At 42.4% G+C, this 20,203-nt stretch overlaps 1 protein-coding gene across 1 annotated transcript in view; it reads right to left on the bottom strand.

The window, feature by feature from the left end:
- Window positions 1-20,203, bottom strand: part of CCBE1 (collagen and calcium binding EGF domains 1) — a 115,210-nt gene that overhangs the window by 18,581 nt on the left and 76,426 nt on the right. Inside the window, exons 3-5 of the mRNA XM_065861636.2 lie at window positions 7,904-7,956; window positions 2,363-2,497; window positions 1,497-1,634 (exon numbers count right to left, since the gene is read on the bottom strand). Of these exons, the coding sequence (XP_065717708.1) occupies window positions 1,497-1,634; window positions 2,363-2,497; window positions 7,904-7,956 (326 nt within the window). The remainder of the gene's footprint in view (window positions 1-1,496; window positions 1,635-2,362; window positions 2,498-7,903; window positions 7,957-20,203) is intronic.

The raw sequence follows: 20,203 nt of genomic DNA, 5'->3' as shown, positions 1-20,203 counted from the left end.
ACATTAACCTGAAGTACAGGTACAGAGAGCAGAAAGTCCTTCCCTGCTTCGTGCAACTGATTTGGGACATGTCTTGAGAGATGGTGGGTATTTCATTCCAGATGAACTACTAAAACTAACGTTTTTATGTGCTGTCTACTTTCAGTGTAAAATTGGTGCTTTTCAAATATTAGAATTATTTCCACAACCTTGAATATTTTGAATGGTTGTTATCCTGAGTACTTTTGGCATTACCCTGTCAGGAAATATGAATTAGCCAGAGGAAAAGTTAACAAAAAAAAACATTTGCAAGGCGATTATATATGTTACATCTCTTTCCTTTACGACCTCTCTCCACTTAAAAGAAAAGAAACAAAAAGGCACTTGAAAACTACAAGGAACAATTAAATTTAATGAAGTGGCTCCAGTTGCATATTTGCAGAGAAAAATCAAAATTATAAATTGCTCTGGCTGTTCAGCAGGCTTTGGAACACCCAATGACACATGTGTCCAGGCATTAACTGATGAACTTATGGTAAGTCACCATTCATCAAAGGAGGGTTTGTTTTGTTTTGTTTTTTTTCCAGAGCACAGGTTGTTCTCTTCTTATTTTCTTTTAAAATTGTCTTATCAGTATTTAATCTGCAGTACTCTAAATGCTGTAATTTAATAACTGGGATGAGGTCAAAAACTTTAAAATAATTTATACACAGCATACATATATACTTTGAAACCAGCAGTGAAAACCAAGAACAAGCCCTCACTTTTACACGTATTATTTTTGTAAAAATACAAAAACCACCTGGCTGCAGTCATGAGACATACAAGCTAATTTCAGATCAGCAGAAGTCAGTGTTACTCAATGTAATCTAGCAACTGCTTTAAGCAATGCCTAAAGAGTGTGTGGAATTCCCAGGCACACAGTTTCTGAGCCTGAGTACCCAGAGGCACTGACCACCTAACCCAGGGCCATTTGCTAAGCTCAAATGTGGGCGTGTAAATACAAACTAAAGTTAATGAAATTAATTTAATTAACAGAATAAATCAATGAAGGATGATAAAGGTCAGCATTTGGGCATTTTTTTTTTTCCTGTGCCTCCTGAGCTCTGGACCACAAACTAGGCATAATCCAGGTTGGTACAGGAACAAAACACAGCTTTTAGCCGATGGATCCAGCAGAAATGGTCTAACTGAAGCTGTAACGGTGAGTTTCACCATTCAGCCACTCTGCCCCTCCAGGGGAAGATGCTTTCAACATCCTCCAGTGCATTTGTGGTCTTTCTTTATAGATGTGACTACTGATTTACTGCTGCGTGTGTGTGGGCTATGAACTGGGGAGGATGAGGGCATGTGGTAGGACACTCGAGTGCCCAGTGAACAACCCGCATTCTCCAGAGGCATCGGCTGCATCCCAGTTTCAGACCCCCAGATCCAAATGTAGCACAGGGAGCATTTTCTCTTTACAACTGATCAACCTTTCAAAAGCCCAAAACCATTACCCACTCACGAGTATGTACCTTTGTCTCCCTTGGTGCATGTCTTGCCGTCCTCCTCCCGGGTGTAGCCTTCGTGACACTCACACCTGTAGCTGCCCATGGTGTTGACACAGATCTGAGAGCACAGTGTCCCATTGCTTGTGGCACACTCATCAATATCTGCAGAGGAGTAAGAGTTCAAAATGCCCTAAAGCCAGACGTTGCAGACCTCAAATATAATAAAAGACTTCCTTTAAAGGTACCAGGAGATTTTGTGGTTAAATAAATAATTGCAGCTCCACTGGTGCTTTGGGCAGGAGCTCTGTGCCATGTGCACTATTATTATTAACACCTGGAATTTTACCAGTGAATGTTGCTTAACCATTTCTTTGCATTGAAAAGCTCACAAGCAAAGATTGATCGTGTGAACCTTGGCTCTCTGGCACAGCAAACACCACAGGGCAGGGCAGGACTAGCCACAAAAGCACCACAGTCCTGAATTACATACTGACAATCTGAATCAAACCTCATGGATTTATTCTCATAATTAGGCCTGGTTATAGTGCTTTGAGTGTTACTGTTAGTATCATGTCCTTCATTTCAGGCCAAACCCCCAAATATGGCTCAAAACCTGCAGGAGGAATTAATAAAGGGGAAATTACATCATCCCAACACTTCAAAGTGTTTGGGTGCATGTGTCTTGTTTTAGGTACTGCCTCCTAATAATTTCAGGGGCATTTAGATCTCTTAGTTCTGGGAACCATTCCTTAACGTATTTAAAAACCACATTTCCTCTGTAACAGTCACAAGAATAAGAAAGGTTTCAGATCTAAACTGACTCCTAGAAGACCTGAGGGAGCAGGATACATCATGAACCAGAGATGAGCTCAGCACACACTTGTACCCACCCAGGCAATAAGGCTTCTCCCTGTTCCTGTGCCTCTCCCGATCATAGCGGTACCCGGGGTAGCAAGTGCATAAGACTCGCCCAAAGTTGTCTGTGCACTGCTGTTCACAAGGAGCTTCCGCACAGACGTCATAGTCTGGGGAGAGAAGAACATGGTTAGGAAAACACCAATGGGAGTAGCTGGATGATACCTTCACAGCAAGTATTTCGCTTCTCTGCTAATTAATGAAGTTCAGTTACACTGTTTTTAAGGACTGAAGGAACCTAGAAATAAAACATTCATAAGACATGAGCAAAGAATTATATTAAAATTGTAATTGCTAATCACATCTTTACAGTAGTTACGCTATTTCTTAAAGTTGGATTTTAAGCAAGGGTCACTTTCCCGGTTTGCAGAATGTAAGAATTCTTGTCACAGAAATATTAAATTCCATAGAAGTTTATTGCTGTTTTGCTGTTTTCTCCCACAAAATTTTAAGTGCTGATAGCAGAAGAGTACTGTGAAACACCGTGAAGCTAACTGCCAAATCTGGGCAGAAAGTATAGCATAAGGAAAAGTTAATTAAAATCGCACAGTAATTGTCCAAAGCCAGATATTACCTGTCTAGCAAAGAACACATTGTTACAAAACTATCAGCACTCTTAATAATAGCAACGTGCAGGTAGGGATGACAAATCACTGGCCAGTGAAATCCCAAAAGGCTGAAGTCCCTTTTTGAAACCCAAAGGAGGGTGAATCTGTTTCTGATTTCACTGCTGTGTGGCAGCAGAGCTGAAGTCCAGGGAATGGACACCAGGGCGAAACAGGTTCTGACCTACATCCCCGCCCTGCCAGGGGCTGGATTTGGCCCCTGGCATGAGGGCTGGGGGGAGATGGGCAGCCCTTGGCCGCAGGTGTAAGTGCTTTGCAGTGCCATGTGGAATATTTTACAGGAGAAGAAAGGAGCTGGAGCAGCATCTAGTCTCAAAACCAGCTCAGGCAAACCCTGCTGTAGGTCGGCTTTTATGTCCAAGCAAGCGGCAGTTTCTGTGATCTTTTCAGAGGAACATCATCCTGCACATAGCATTCACGCGGTTGTCACCGTGACCCTCTGGTAACTGGCTACTTGGGTGCCACAGCAGAAATGTCCTGTCTCTGCTCCAGACCAAATACATCTAAGCCAAACCTAAGCGTCTAGACTGAGTTCCCAGCAAAGTACTGTGTTTCCATATATATACCGTATAAAACAATTAACCCCCAAACTCATTATTGACTCACAGTAATGACTAGCAGACATCTCTGCGTATGATGATTTTTCCAGACAATTAAAATGAACTAATACATGGTAAAGCAAGTGAAACCACATTTGCTGTACAGAGTAGCACTGACCATAAAAGTGACACTGTGCCAGGGTACAGAAAAGTGCCAAGCAAGACTTAACAATCTGCTGTATATCACATGAGAGATGCCAAAAAATACTATTGTAATGGTGCCAAGCATTCCCTCCCTTGTGCTTGTCACCTTTTAAATAGCAGGCATCCCTTCTTTCTTTCCTACTGCACAACTGTGTTGATTTTAACTCTTGAAGTCTTCCCGCAGAGCTGTGGTGGTGAATGACAGTGCCAGGACCCCCAGCAGGAACCTGGGTCAAGAAGCACAGAGCCCTGCACCAGTGTGGAAGAAAAACATGGCCCTTGCCTTCAAACACAGCCAGCCTGGGAGCTAGTTTGGGCTTTTTAGATGATGCTGGGGTTGTAAACTCCTGTTACATTTGGCACTACTAGACAGTCCCAAATATAAAGCATTAGTAGTGTTTTTCCTGAGCACAGTTGCGATTTCCATTTTCCACTGAAATAAAATCAGATGGAGAACAGGCTAGTATGCCCAGCACTGAGGTGAACGTGCCTGCTCCTTATCCAGTGTGCCTACACAAACTGGGCTTGTGCCATGTCCAGCCTCTTCAGAGCAGAGGCAAAATGAGCTCTGTCCTTATGCTTCCATGAATAGATGTACTCCAATAAAATAATAAAAAACAGTGCTGGAAGGGACCATCTTCCATCACAAGCAGGATTAGCTCTGCATAAACCTTTCCCAGTAGACATTCATCTAACTTGTACCTAGAAATCCCTGAGAGATGGAGGTGCCCCACCATCATGCAGTCTATTCCCAACATTAAATATCCTTACAGATACAAAGCTTTTTGCTCATATCTAATCCAAACTCTTCTTATAGCCATTTAAACCCATTATTTTTGTCCTCTTCTTCTTGGCCATGAATAATTGTTTACTTTCCCCCTTGCAGCAAGTTTTCACATACCTAAAAACTGTTATCACATCTCCCCTCAGCCTCCTTTTCTCTAGACTAAACAATGCCAGGCCTTTTTAAATGTCTCTGTTTTGCTATATTTCATGTATCTAGTCTTTAAATATGGTTTTCACATCCACTTTAGCAGATATGGTCATTGCTTCATTTAATTTTATACAGAGCTAGAAGAGTGTCCAGGAGGTGGAAATCTCCCTGCTGGTGTTTCCCACAGAGTCAACCGAAATCACTGTGGGCAGGTCCCACATCACCGACCTGTGCATTCCTGGGGCTTTGGTTCCAACTAGCATGTTCCGTCAGGAACAGTCCTCACAACAGGGATGAAATTGGGCAAAAGTTGCTGCGTGTTCTCTGCGTGCTCTGCAGAACTGAGGAAGGACGAGCACCCCCACATTCAAGACCCCTGTCTGACAGCCCAGCCTAAAAAATGCAGTTTGGAGATGAATCAAAGCAACATGGTGAGGATTGGGCTGTTCCAGACTTTAGGAAAATATGAAAAAATGAAGCAGAATAACAAATGTCTCCATGAGTATTTCAATGCACTCAATAATGACAACACAGCATGGAAAGTTCCGTCAAGGAAATTTCTGAGATAGCATTAGTGAGGATAGAGCAGATCTGATTAGTGTTTGCCTGTCATACAGTATTTTGCTCTGAATTAATCCACAGCCAAGAAAGTCAGGTAAGAAAAAAACAGTGGTAGGGAGGGTACTCTCCAAAATAAGCCATTTCAGATGACAGCGGTTCCTGCTTTACTCTTGATGATGCTCTGAGGCAGGACCCGGTTGGATATGCGAGTCTCCAAAACAAAGAAGGAGCTAATTGAGGAGAAAAGGGTGAGAAGCTCTTTTTTGACCTGCTTTACTGGTCAGGAAGAGATGCTACAGAGGGAATCATACACACAAAGCAAACTACTCTCGAAGTTTCTTCAGGATCATAGCTTGCTGCAGCTGAAACCCGGCGCAAGAAGGTGAGTCCAAAGCAAATGAAAAGTAGAACCTGGGGTATGGACTTACTGGAATGCACTAGTTTCTGTTGCTCTTCAAGGTCAGATGGGAAATAACAGGACAGAAACCAAAGATGGACATGGACAAAGACACAACCCTTTGGGGAAAATGTTTAAAAAATGTCTGTTTGAGAAGGAGATCAGTGTCTTTCTGAGGAAATCATATGAGGGTGGACAAGGGAGGGTCTGTCCCTCTCCCAACCCTCCTCCCTGCAGCCACTGCCAAATCATGGAGAAGACAGGACTTGAACTACTTCTCACGGCTTTGACATGCCAGTACTGGATTAAAAGGTACAGATGTGCTCTAATAACTCACATCTGTAATGTATTTATATGCCTGTGTCCAGATATGCATTTCATACAGCTACTCTGTCAAGATTATGCCAAAACAATGTGTGAAGAGCCAAGTGATGTCTTGCAACAGAGTAAGTGAAACAAACGCTTTGCTGAATCATGTTTCTCGTCCTTACACCAATGGCCCAAAATCATCTCAGATGTTATAACAGTTGCTGTGGCCTCTGAAGGTCAAGGCAAAATATGAAACAAGCTGAAAAAGTGGGAGTGGAGATGCAAAGGGAGAGAAGCCACAGCCAGCAGAGGAATTATATTAGTGACAGAAACTCTCAGGTTACTGAGATATCATTAATAGACAGCATTAAGCAAATTAGGTGGGCATATAATCTGCTTTTGTAATCACCTAAAACCTCAAGAGGTGAAAATTAGGAGCCTAAAATAATATATTGCCATGGCTTTCATTTTATTTGTGCTTCTATTACTTCTCCTGCTGTATCCATTATATTTAGTGAATACCAGTATATAAAATTGTTACAATCCATAGGAAAGCTGTACGCCAGACTGCAAAGTCCTGGTTTCTTTCCATCCTGAAAGGATTCAGGGTTTCTGCCTCCTACACACACAGCAGGCTTATACAACACAGCACAACCTCGTCCTCCAAGTGTCCATCTTGCACTGGAGATGCCATCTCATGCCACACACACCCAGATCTCCTCTCCCTCTCCTCTCCCTCTCCTTCTTTTTATTATTGTTTTATTTTTTTTTTTTTTAAACCAGTCTTCTAGTGTTTCCAGACAGCAACAAAAGAGATATTAATACTTTTTAAAAGCAGCACGATCAGAGTTTGAGTTATAATCCCTGTTGTCTGGAGACTGTAGCTCAAAAACCAGCTGACTCTCTCAAGCATGTTAATTTGTCACTTTTCCTTTCAAAACATCACCATCTCAAACTGGGAAAACTCTCAGGTCAACTTGACACTTTCCATATGTCATCAAATAGAAGGATGTGGTACCATAAACCAACTTTTTAACCTGCCTTTTGGAGAAAACAAGGTTTATTCACTTGTCTCTGGCCATTTACTTTGTCCTGACAGTTCCTCTTCTGTAACTTCAGAGCCAATTTCATCCGAATTGGACAAAGTGTTATTGAAGAGGTCACATTGCTACTGGTCACATGAAGCCATTGGCTGGGCAGACCCTACAGAGGTGTCCACCAGGGTTAAGGCAGGCAGAGCTCAGTTTTTCCTGAATAAGATCTCACTGCAGCAGCCTCTGAGCACTGCGACCCCAATCCTGCCTTTGCAAAGTGTATGGGTGGTTTCCCTCCGCCAGGAGAGGAAAGTTCCATTTTCACTACTGCATGAGGTACCCCAAGTAATTCCTTGTCTCCTCTGCTCCTGGTGACAAGGAAGTTGTGCCCATGATCAGGAGAGATGCTAGAAGAGAGACATCATTTGGTGATGCTCTCCGCTTGCTGACATCTTTGGGAAATATCTACCTAAAGGCAGGACTAACTCACCAAGTTATGCACTCCCCATGCACTTACAAGCCAATCCAGCTGTGCCAGACCCAAGGGGTACATGGCGAAAGTCAGAAGCCTGGAAAAGTGTGCTCCTGGGTGCACAGAGGACTCCTGCATGCCTAGCTGAGAGCAGAGTATGTCCCTTCATTTACAGTGGGTCATGGTACAAGATCAGTGCAGCCACGTGGACTTAGGGTAGGATCAGGGCTTGGCATGCTAAGCAAAACTTTTGGAACACACTGATCTCTTTATTTTCTGAACAGCTTATTGGAAACTGTTCCCTCACTGACACATGAGATACAGCTGAGCCTGTGATTCTATCAGGATGCTCTCCCGACCCAGCAGTGTGGAGAACAGAGCAAATGGAGAAAGAAAAATGCACAGGGGACATGAGGGGTAAGAACAGTGAAATCACATACCTTCAGGGATGCACTGTCCAAGAACAAACTTATAACCCTTACAGCATTTTTTCCTGAAAAACAATAAAATAAATAAATGAATAAATAAATATATTCTCTAAAGGTTGGTGCTGCCTTGAAAAACAGATACAGACAGATCATGGATGTGATGAACCAAACAAGATGACGATCCAGAACTTTGTAGTTGGTATCTCAGCATTAAATAATGCAACATGGAAACCCACCACTCAGTCCATGAAGCATTTTAAATGACAGCATGGCCAGCTGCCTCAGCAGCCTGGGTACCCCAGTGCTGACTCTACATCCCAAGGAGTTTCTTAAAACCCAGCTCCCTTGTGTTGAAAGATGCAGCACACCTCAGGACTGTCCATATACACAACTCAGGTCATAATTTTCATGATACAGTGAAGGGTGCTTTCAAACATCTGTCATTACAATGTAAACTTGCAGAAGGGGCTAAGTCTCAGTGAGGAGTATCACAAGATAAATGTTATCACTCATTTCTCATCTTTTAATAAACCTGGAAGGTGATAAGTGACATATATTGGGTATTTCAACTGGAGCAAAGTTATCTTATATAGGTAGAAGGACAAAACTGCAGTGACGAGTCAACAGGATCAGATACTTTTTAGGTGCCTATGATAAAATATGAACAAAGTCTGAGTGCTGAGAAATTAATGTTTCTTACACACTGGCCTGAAATGACATTTAGGCATTTGGCCACATCTGCTTGTTTGCTTTCTAGGTAGCAAACCACATCAAGTCACCAGGACTCCCAGCAGCACTGAGGAGCCTTTACAAATGACCGTGTGCCTTATCACCCTGAGAGCTACTTGCTGCAGGGACGTGATGACCTTCAAAGGGTTCCATGTTGGTGGCTACTAGGACTGCTGCAAGAGAAGCAAACTGCCGTTCAGTCCACTATTTTATCAAACCTACGTAAATCTGAAGGTGGAAAAATCCTGCATTTTACATATTCACAGTTTCTCATGCCTTGTGGACATGCTGCAGTATCTGCAAAATTGGGAAAACATCCATTTAAGTCTTATCCTTGAATTCAACAACTGACGTAGGAGAGTGCTAAAGCCATGGCAGTCAATGACACAACACTCCTCTAGACAACACACAGCCATCACAAATCATCATTATGTTGAATATAAATCAACTATCAGTTGCAACTGACCACTTAAAACAAACAATGCATTACTGCAAAACAAACTTTGGTTCCATATTTTACCCTCTTCCAAAGATTATCTGAAATATAAATTGTGCTTAATGAAGGTTGAACATCTGAAGAGGAAGCCCTTGCTTTGTTATGCAAACAGTGGTCCCTCATTAAACTTTTCTCCAAACACTGCTGTGAAGTTTTATCTAAAAGACAAACAAATGCAGGAGGAATGAGTTCAAAGGTGCATCGGGGAGGCTGTTCATATGCTGCAAGCATGCTGATGTCTTTCCAAGTGCACATTCATCTCCTCCTGTCTGCAAAAGAAGGGAAGCTGATAAAGGTTTGCTTGTATCTCCTCTTCAGAGTGAGATACAGTTTGGCTTGAGCGGGGGCTGAGAGGTGGGAAAGCAGAGAAAAGCATCCCTGCCATGAGATGCTGACCTGCAGGGTTGTGCCAGCCAGAACTAATGAGAAAGAGGGAGCAGCAGCTTTAATCATTTCTACGCTTCTCTCTGGGAATTCCCACCTGATTTTCAGACTTAGAACCCTTAGAAATCCCACGTGGAGCAGCTTGTGGCAGCAGATGCAAACCTCAGCTGGCACAACCTGCTCACGGGCAAGGGCTCACCTGCTGGGAATGTTGCAGTAGCTCCCTCTCTCTTCTCAATTTGGATGGCAATGGCTTTTGGCTGGACTTGTTGGCTTTCTTGTGAGTAAAAATGACTGTGGTTTTATCTGCCTTCCTGGCTTCACCTGATAGCCAAACTACTTGCCCTGATCAAACCGCCCTCCCACAGCCACACGCTGAGAACCCACCACGTACTAAATCACAGCCATTAAATACACCCTGGCACCCTGAAACAAGCACAGCCTTGCGCAGCCTCACCAGGGGATGCTCCAGTTAAATCAACTGGAAAATCACACTGCCCTGGCAGATACCCAAGCCTGAAATCCCCAGCTTCAACAGCATGTTGCAGCAATGAGTTCCACAAGGGGATGAGATGCTTTTGAGAAAGTATTTCCTTGGTTTCAGGCTCCCTTTTAATTTTTGTTGAATTTTCCTGTCACGAAAGCTTTAAACCACACTTGGAAAAGCGGTTTAGAGGAGAGATGCCTTGCTTTCAGGATCACACTGCAGAAGCCAATTCCCTATGACAATTAGTTCCCAATTCAAGATTACAGATCTCTGTATTAGTGCAGCACATATTCAACCGCGAGCTTCAGCCATCAGCATGATTTTGCCAGGGATATTGCTACTTCAGGGTTAATGCACAGGAAACACAACATGACAATAGCTGTTTCTCTGAACGATACGTGACAACCCTGGGATCCCAGCACACTTTAGCTTTCTACATTCTTAAAGAGAAATCTGTCAAAATGATGGACACATGAGTTGATCATTAGCAAAGGTATTTTAATAGCAATACTCATTTTCAGACATCCAGCTCCAGGCTGACATGTCTAATCAACGTTGCACAGCAGCGATCTCGTTATACATAATGAGAGATAAGAGGGGGTCCCCACTGATAATTTTAGCTACTGAATAACTTTCAGCAAGGCAGTTGCTATGCAGCTGTACATGTGAGCGTGCACCAAACACATCAAACACAAACTAACACGTCTGTGTAGGAAGCCCAGCCACTAAAATCTAGATATATGGGGAGACCGAGTTGATTTGTCAACATTAAATTTGGTTTCCAAAAGGAGAAACTTCTGGCAGACTTATGTGTTGTAGCTTTCCACGGGGTGCTTCAGCTATTAAAAATATAGCAACTTCTGATTCTTGTGCACTCTTTCCTCAGGAACATATGGAAGCCCAAAATCACAGAGGGTTTCAGACACCATGATTTTGATCACAGCCATGTCTAGCTTTTTTGTTACTTGTGAGAAAACCCACAGCCATAGGGACTCTCTCAAAGCAAAGTCACCCTTTTTTTCTGATGGGTAGCTGCAGGAGAAGCAGTGAGATGTTGAGCTACTCACCTCTGCTCTGAAGGTTGATGTGCTACTGGGTCACTGAATGTCAGAAGATGGGATTTCGGGTCAGTAACTTTGATACCAATAAACACATCCATGACTAGGCAAGCAGTGGATCTGCATTTGTTGCAGGCTTTTGTGGCCCTTCAACTTGCAGACTGGGAGGGGAGTTGATCTTCTCAGGAGCGCCCCTATGTCCCATCACCCACAGGTCCCCCCTACACCCAACACATGGATGAGAACCAGCACAGCACGCCTCACCTCTTCTTGCAAAGCAGTGGCTGCTTGATAGCATCGCCCCAGACAGGCAGGACGAAAGGCAAGATGCAAGGAATGTGCCTTAATTAAGCCACCACTTTATTAAGTTAGCTTATCTGGTAGCTATCAGCAGTAACTCATCCAGTGTGGACCCGTTTTTTTTCCCATAATTGTTTCCACCTGGTGCAGAGCTGCCATTGCCCCCAGCCCACCTCCTGCTCTGCACTGGGACACCACAGCCAGCGGTGGTGCCGCAGAGACCATGGCATGCTGAACCGAGAGAATACTTCTGTGGGAGAGGGAAGGGAGTGATTCAGGGTCCTACAGCAGCTGAGATGCTTTGGGAATGCAAACAGTAACAAAATAAACATTTATAGTAGAGAATTAACCTGTATCTGTCTGCAGAAACATGGCAGTGACTTGGGATGTGATGACAGCTAGCTCAGGGTTGCTTGATGCACTATCGGGGTTTTGGTTAACTTCAGCAAAAAGGCAGCTCTGAAACTTGATCATGACAATTGTGTTGAAAAACATACATGATTGGCACTTCATGATTGTAAAAAGGGGATATGCAAAGAGAAGGGGAAAAGAAAAGTTATATACTGGTTTCAGATGAACATATATACCAATGAAGCTCTTGCTAAAGATGCCAGAAGTAGAAACGGAATGGTCCACCCTAGGAAATATTTGACTACAAGGAGCAAAGCAGACACAGAAATCCCTACACTGAGTCAGAAAGTGAGTTCTTGTGATAAAATATTACCCTTATTCTATCCCTAAGATGCTGGGGTTCAGGCAGACAGCCTCGAGGATGGCTCCACCTGGACGAGGGTAATTCAGGCAGAGACACACGGACTCCCATTCATCTGGGGCAGAAGCACAGGCATGGACAGTTTCTACAGCACATCTGATGTCTGAGGTCACTTTGCTGGAAGATGCAGCAGGTCCATAGTTGGTCAGGCAGGTCAAATTCCCCTTCTCCGACGCACTATTTCTGACCCATGAATGTCAGAAGAGTGACATCTTAGTGGTCATAAGAGCTGCTTAAGATTTTATGTGGGCTTAAGTACATCAACACTGTTCTCCAGGTCAGAGCTGGTAGAAGATAATGATAATACAGTTGAGCAAATGTAGTTAATGTAAGAAAAAAGCCAATTTCCTATAGGGAAAAGATAGGAAAAAAAAAAGTTTAACCAGATTTCTTCAGACAACACCGTAACATGAACTCACAAGAACCTGTGCTGTGTCTCAAAGACCTGAGTCAGCAAAGGCCATGGCACGTCTGCGTTTAATTGCACAAAGGGGTCTTTCTTAGGTTGGCTCCTTATCGTGCCTGCCCAGTACATCTTTTTGATCATCCAGACTTTTAGAAATACACAATGCAGCAAAAATGCAAATATAAAATACAGCAATTTAAGGAAAAAAAAAAACAAACTATAGACAAGCATAAAAGAAGCCAACAAGGTAATTTAAAAACAAAACCAACAACAAACCCATAAACACCAAACAAAACCAACTAACCAACCACAACAATAAAACAAAATAATCCTTTTTTTTCAGTCATATTCTATGTAAAATTCAAATGAGGACCAGGTCTGTCTGGCAAAACATGCACAGACAAAACCCATCTGCAGCACAAGTGTATTAAGGAAGCAGTTCAGTAGCTGTGCACAGTTTCGTTGTAATTCACATGGAGAGAAGATTTATGGCAACATGGTGTAAAACAGAATGCACTTTATTTTTGTTTGCCTTTCTGTGGGCTACATACCGAAATCTTGAGTAAGAGAGGATGGCCTCCCTGCAGACACTTGCTCAGCATACACTTTGCCATGATTTCTAGACTTAGTCCTTTTTCACAGTTTTGTAAAGAGATAATTTATGTCCGCACTGGGTGTAATGCAAGGTCCAAGGCCAGCCCGAGCCATTCCAGTCACCGTCACAGCTGAGACTGAATAATACTGAGCATGGTGTGTGTCTTCCACTGCCCAGAAAGTGCTGCAGCACCTATGACCGCAGTGGGTATATGTGCATTTCTATATCTAAATGACTGAATAAAGCAGGATTTAATTGAACAACCACAGGCAGATATAATTCATCAGCAAAGCTGGAACTCAGATCTCTGACAGCAAAACACTGCAACCCAATACTTGATTTTTCTGAAAGTCACGTTTTCAGCGATGAATGTTTTGCCTGAGTCTAAGCTATGTTTCTCATCAGCTACACAAGTCAAATAAATTTACCCACATATAAAGGTTTTCTTAGGGAAAAAAAAAAAAAAAAAAGAAGCTCTGCTATCTGTTCTTTTGCTCAGGTCTGGTTATTAAGACATACCAGGAATGAAATCCCATTCCAGTTAATACTAACAGGAAGGTTTTGGTAAGATTCACTGTTCCTGGGCTCCTCTTCCATGAACACAAGCCAGAGTCCAGATCCTCCCCTGGTAAAAGCCACATACCTCTGTTGACTCTCGGGAACCGTGACAGCAACTTATCCAGGGAGGCTCTGGTCGATGCTCTTCAAAGCTCTCAGACACGCTCCTTGGCTGCTCCTTATTGTTATGTATTGTTAACTGTCTCCTTCTCTCTTCAAAGTGCTGTTTCATGCCATCTTTTTATGGTCAAAGGGAGTTTTATGGCGCTGGAGTGTAAACTGTGGTTCCTCCTTCTGAGAAAGAAACTTCCAAACTGATTCAATGATTTGCAGCCCCTGCAGAGCGCAGTATTTTTGAATGCATGAAGATCATTCCTCTATAAAAGAATAAAAAAAGACCTCAAGGGGTGCTATAAACACCCCACTCTGCGTGGATATTGGTGGGACTTGGAGTTATGATAGGTGCTGACCTGCATGAAGCTGGAAAATGCACAAAAAGCACAACTTCACAGGTCTGGGCAATTTAGCTACCGAAAATATCTGTTGTATGTCCTTTTTGTAGCAGCCCCTGTGCCTCTGTTCTCCACGGACACAGTGCAGGATATCACACCATGATGGGGTTTGTGGTTTCATTTAAGGAAATGAGATGCACACTGAGGTGTTCAAACAAAATCTGGGCAGGCAGGCCTTTTCCCAACACATCTCCCTGTGTTAGCAGATCAGCAGTCGCAGGAGGCAATTGGTTTTGGACGATTTTAGGACTTTGGGCATGCAGACAAAGGGGTTGGTATGAAAACCCTACCGGCAGCCCCACAAGAAAAAAAGAGCTCGTGAAATTTTGCTTGCCACAGGAAGAAGCAGCAATCAAAACTCATCTTTTTGGGTCTCTTCTGGGCAGAATACAGACTTTTAGAAATGTTTCCTGTGATCCTTCCTTGCAATGCATAATGAAAGAAAAAGGTCATATTGGGATTTCCGCATGAATTACACAGACGAGGGCTTCACAGTTTTGGGGAAGCCACTGTGCTACAGGGCCAGAACTAAGGCTGGCCCCCGTCAGACCCCAGTCCAACCAGATCCTCGGTGCTGCAAACACATTGACTGACCACAGACAAATCAGCATTTCTTTCAGTAGCACAGACCTACCAGTGGCACCGGTAACCACCAGAGCTTGTATCTCAGTTAGCTTACCAATGTCCAAAAATGACTGAGTAGAAATCTGCCTGTGCACGTTCTCTGAGCAGGAAACTCTCAGAAGGAAAATGTTACACAACTTCAAAAAGGCAATTACCCTCACTGCCACTGGAAAAGCTGTTTGTTGGATATTTTACATGCATGTGAACATCATCCTCAAAATCACATGTGTGATTTCTTCAGCGCTGGATTGTACTTTCTTCCCCTATTTCTTGGATTTTTATTTAACTTTTTAATTTTTTTTGGTCTTAATGCAAGGGAATGCTCATGTGGTTTATCACTAGGCAGCATGTCAAAAATAGCAGAATGATTAAATAAAAGACTTTTGACTGTTCTCATCTGCTTAGACTCAGCTTTATATACATGCTGTCAGCTTTGTCTTGTTCTCTTTTCTTACAAATTTCTTTTATTTTCTGGCGTTGTGCCAAGAAAATGATTTTGTTTAGTTTCACAGGTGAAGTTACTATGGGTTTTGCAGAATTAAACTCATGTTTGACAGCGTGAAATTTGAGAGGAAGAAAAAAAATACTTTTATACAAAGTACTATTTGCATTTACTACATAGTCTAATCAGCTGGCAAAATATAATGCATCCTCATAAATATGTTGTCATTTCTAAGAACAAGTAGCCTTTTAAACCTCAATTGAACGGTCCAAGATTGAGCCCGTGTTTTAAAATAACTCACTGCTTTGAGATTTAAAGTATGAAAAGCAAGCAAAAGTCTTTTTTTCCACCACCTCTGACTTCCAATTAGAGGACTGCAAGCCAAATTTCCTTCCAAGTCTGTAAACAGTATGTCTTGCTGACGGCACACATTCAACTATTTATCTAACCCAAGGTGAGCCAGAGTACAGGACTAATCACAGCACATCTGTCCTGTCTCTTGGCTTTTTTTTAAACTTCCATGACTCTTCATTTTGCAGCTCCAATTTCCTACCAAATATCCATGCGAGATAGAGAGTAATAAATTCCATTTCTGTAGGGAAGGCAGAGCCAGAGCAGTGCTGCGAGGAGCTGCACTCGCTCGCTGGCTGCTGAGCTGGTGCTCGGTCACTGGAGTCAAACAGCAATAAATTGCTGGCAGGCTCTTAGACTTACTGAATCCAGTCCAATCTAACCCCGTTTATATAGCATCTTTCATCAACAAGATCACAAAAATGCTTCATAAGCAATGTCTAATAAAGTCTTTTCGATAAACAATAAAAGACAAGTGTCATGCGTGCACAGAAAAACACATCATAGAAACTATCCAAGGAAGTCAGATTTCTAAAGTGAGTTCTCCAAACAGGACATAAATCCCAATTAACCTTCTGAGACAAGCTAGTAACTCAGTCTACATTCACTTGGGGGTGAGTTGCCACAGAAAGGCCTGATCCTGACACTGCAGAAATTCCTCCCAGCTTTGCCATGAACACGTGTTAGGTTGGGAACAGGCTTTGGACCAAGACTTGGGATGACGGGTGAGCACATGCTCAGCACTGAGGATGTGCTACAATTGCACTTCTTGGAAAAACAGTTCCAGACAATCACAAGTGACATAAACTTAATTAAGTCTGACATTTGTCATTGCAAACTGTTGCAAACTTCTTCCTAGTTTTGATGGATTCCGAATCTGACATGTAGCCTTGCTCCAGTATTGCCCCCACAGGCACACCATCCATCTATACCCTAGTCACCCATCTACACCTTAGACATACACACAGATATTTAATCCAGATATTTAATGGATATTTTAATTTGTGATGGTTGTTGACATTCAGCTTCAGGAAGAAACCAAACAAATAAGCCCAGTCGGGCTAACACTTCTAATTTAAACAGTCTAGAAGTGGGGAGAGTCAGACTCAAAGCTGTCAGCTTTTAGCAAAGTCAAATAGCATGGAAGAATAATCTATGAAAGATGCAGCTGTGAGCACCTCATTCTCTACACTAACTTCTCACAATGTCCAGATGACACCTGGTTTCCAGCACTGAGCTGTAAACTAACAGGCAGAGTGAGGAAGATGGATTCATTTGAATACTATGCCTCTCTGGGGTGGAAAACTCTTATTGAAAGGACAAGACACCATGCAGTGTATGGAGGTTTATGTGAATTGTCCCAGACTGACTATATACTGTTTACAGACAAGGGGTATGAACTGGCTCCTATTTTGAGAGCACACACTTCATAAGAGTGCAAAAAGAATAGTAATCTAATTTAGTACATTATGAATCACATAAGGGTGCTTAACAGCCACTTACGCCTAAGGATTTTTATCTTTCCGGTGCTGGCTTGGAGTCACCAAGGCACGACCCTGCTTCAGTGCAGCCAAGGGAAATTTTCAAGCCATAGTTTCAGCCATTGTATAAGCAGCAGAAATAAATCCTAGGAAATAAACCCCTTATTATTTCATAAAAAATAGATTAACAGCATATTTCTGGTTGCAAGGGACCTTTGGAAATCATCTGATACGAGTGCACCTGACAGCACAGTTAGCTGCTCAGAGACTTGCCCAGGTGAGTTATGAATGCCTTCAAGGATGGATTGCCCCACTTCTCTGGGACACTCTTACAGTGCTTAACTACTTCACTGTGCCTTCTCCCCCGTTATAGAACTTGTAGAATCATTTTGGTTGGAAAAGACTCTCAGGATCATTGAGTCCAACCAGTTAACCTAACACTGGCACTAAACCATGTCCCTAAAAACCCCATCTACTTAAAATGCCCCTGCTGCAACTCATGGCTCTTATCTCTTGTCCTGTTGCTGCGCACCTCTGGCGAAGGTCTGGCTTTGTCTTTTCTATAACTCCTCATTAGGTAGTTGGAGAGACAAATTAAATTTGTCCCTTAGCTCCTCTTCTCCAGACCAAACAAACACGGCTCCCTCGGGCTTCAGCTCCAGAGCGTCTTAGCTCCAGTTTGTTGATAGGTGTACAAAACTGTAGGTAACTGAATCAAAAAGTATCACTAACAGATATTATTTAAAAATTTTAAAGAAATGGGAAAAAATCCCACAGAGAACAAAATAGAAATAAAAATAAGAAAAGAAAATAAGAAAAATAAAACAAAAAAGAAAAATAAAATGAAAAAGGAAAAGAGAAAAAGAAAAAGAAAAAGAAAAAGAAAAAGAAAAAGAAAAAGAAAAAGAAAAAGAAAAAGAAAAAGAAGAAATAGAAAAAGAACAAGAAAAAGAAAAAGAAAAAGAAGAAAAAGAAAGTTATTTGTTAAATTGTAATGAAATTGCAGCTTTAGTCCCCTCCCACTATTTTCTCTCCCCTCTTTTCTCCATTTGAACAATAGAAGTTTAAAAGAAGAAAAACTGAAAAAAAAGTAGTAAATCTTGAATGAAATATAAACAATGCTATTTATCATGACAATATTTTCAAACAAAATAGTTGGCCAGCTCTGATTGCTATCTAAGCAACAAGACCAAGTTAAAATTGTGCTTCTAATATATTTTCAACATCAATAGCAGCAATGGAATTAACTTCTTAACGTAATCCCTTGGAAATCTCTGTAAAGAGAATAAAAAAGATATCATTTCAAGAGCGTTTCACTGATCCAGATGTTTCTCTCCTTTTCCCCTCTGTTTTATTGTTCCCAGAGAAGCCCTTGTAAAGGCTGAAACTGCTTATTAAGTATACAGACTTAATGAATTGGACAAGGAAAGAAATAATTCTTAACATAGCATGTTCACAAGCCAGAATCATGTTTATTGTCCACAGAGATGATAGCAAATACTCTCTATGTACAGAGCAGTTTCTCCTAGGACAGAACTGTCTCTGTGAACTCCTTCCAGCATACAGAAAAGATTCATTTACAAAACAACGCGATACAAAATTTTGCTGAATTATGTAGTGATGCTGTACCATGGCCCCAATGCCAAGGATTATTTTTAGAGCCACACATCTGCAGGTTATTTGTTGCAGGGTAGCGTGGATGGAGTAAATCCTGAAACAATTCACTAAGCAGACAAGCACTACTGGAACGAGCTGTTATTTATATGGTGACACCAGAAGGCTTGGTATCCGGGATGTGGCAGTGGTACTGGTGCTGCCTGTGTAGCTGCTGCAATCGGCAGATGATGGGAAGTTCATGAAGCAGCTTTTGATGTGGCAATTAGCTCCTCTGTTGAAAATGGCAGGAGGAGGAACACAATCCAGCCTATGAATGGGCTACAGTGATTTTAGCACAGAGTGCGCTAAACTGGTGGTGCCCGCCTAAATGCAATGTATCTTGTTCCTCTTTAATTTAATGGGTGGCATGAGGCCATTTTTAAAAATAAAAAGCAAAGCTGTTTTCAGAAACTTCCTTCCATTTTCCCACTGCTCCGTGTCCCACACAGGGCTCAGCTTTCAAGCCAGACAGACCCTGAACTTGGTGTCAATCGCCTGTTAGCCAAGTTCTAATTGCAGGAGTGACCGTGCTGTGCCCTAACCGAGCAAACCACAGCCCATGGAGAGCACATTTCCTATTGCCTCATTTAACCGAGCCGGCACTTGCTGCCGTCCCTCTCTCCTCACCCTGCTGCTGAAAGACGGGTTTAGCCCTGAATAACCTACTGAGGTTGAACACAAGACTTTCATGAGATGCTGAAGTGCTATTAAGTCAACTCACCCCTCATTTCAGTCCACGTGCTTGCTATTTGCAACCACGCTCCAGCTGAAAGAAAGCCTCTCCTCTGCCCCCAACCCATCTCTAATCCACTGCCCCCAAACCCTAGATCACCTCTGCTACCCAGCATGATGACTGGACAGCCTGAGGTGGTGATGCATCAGGCTTTTCCCAGCTATGAAACACTTCTTCCCTAAAGAAGGAAAATTGCATAGTCAGGATCTGTGACTTTGCCAAGATGCTGCTGCCTGGGAATAAAAAACCAGTTTTAGCGGGTGTAGCACCTTAATCAGAGAAACTAAGCCACATGACTTTGGACCAAAGCACAGCTTTGAAGGTATATACTTCACCCAGAAAAATGAAATTTTTTATTCCTTGATAAACTTTCTTCTCAATTTACCTATTGAGAAATGAACCATTGATGTGCTGGGGTGTGCCGGGGTGCTGCCGAGCTGTACTTCAGAAGTGTGTGAATGTACTGACAGAGTAAATACCTGAGAAAACACCCATCATGTCCATTTGTAAAGCAGTTTGGGATGAAGGTGTTTTCATCTAGAAGACATTAGTAACATGTAACTGGCGGGTTTATGGAGGCTCAGGTGACCCATACAAAAGCACGTTTAAATCTTTTGCATAATAGTGTGCTTCATCTCAGGTAGTTGCTTTGTTATGGGCCATTTCACTTCATCTAAAAAGAGAAGTTCTATTCTTCTGTAGTGCTTGTTTTTCTCTTGTAATTTGAC

This window comes from Patagioenas fasciata, chromosome Z (genome assembly GCF_037038585.1).
Source record: "Patagioenas fasciata isolate bPatFas1 chromosome Z, bPatFas1.hap1, whole genome shotgun sequence".
Lineage (NCBI taxonomy): Eukaryota > Metazoa > Chordata > Aves > Columbiformes > Columbidae > Patagioenas > Patagioenas fasciata.
The sequence above is the reverse complement of the archived record's forward strand: the minus strand, read 5'-3'. Positions and strand labels throughout refer to the sequence as shown.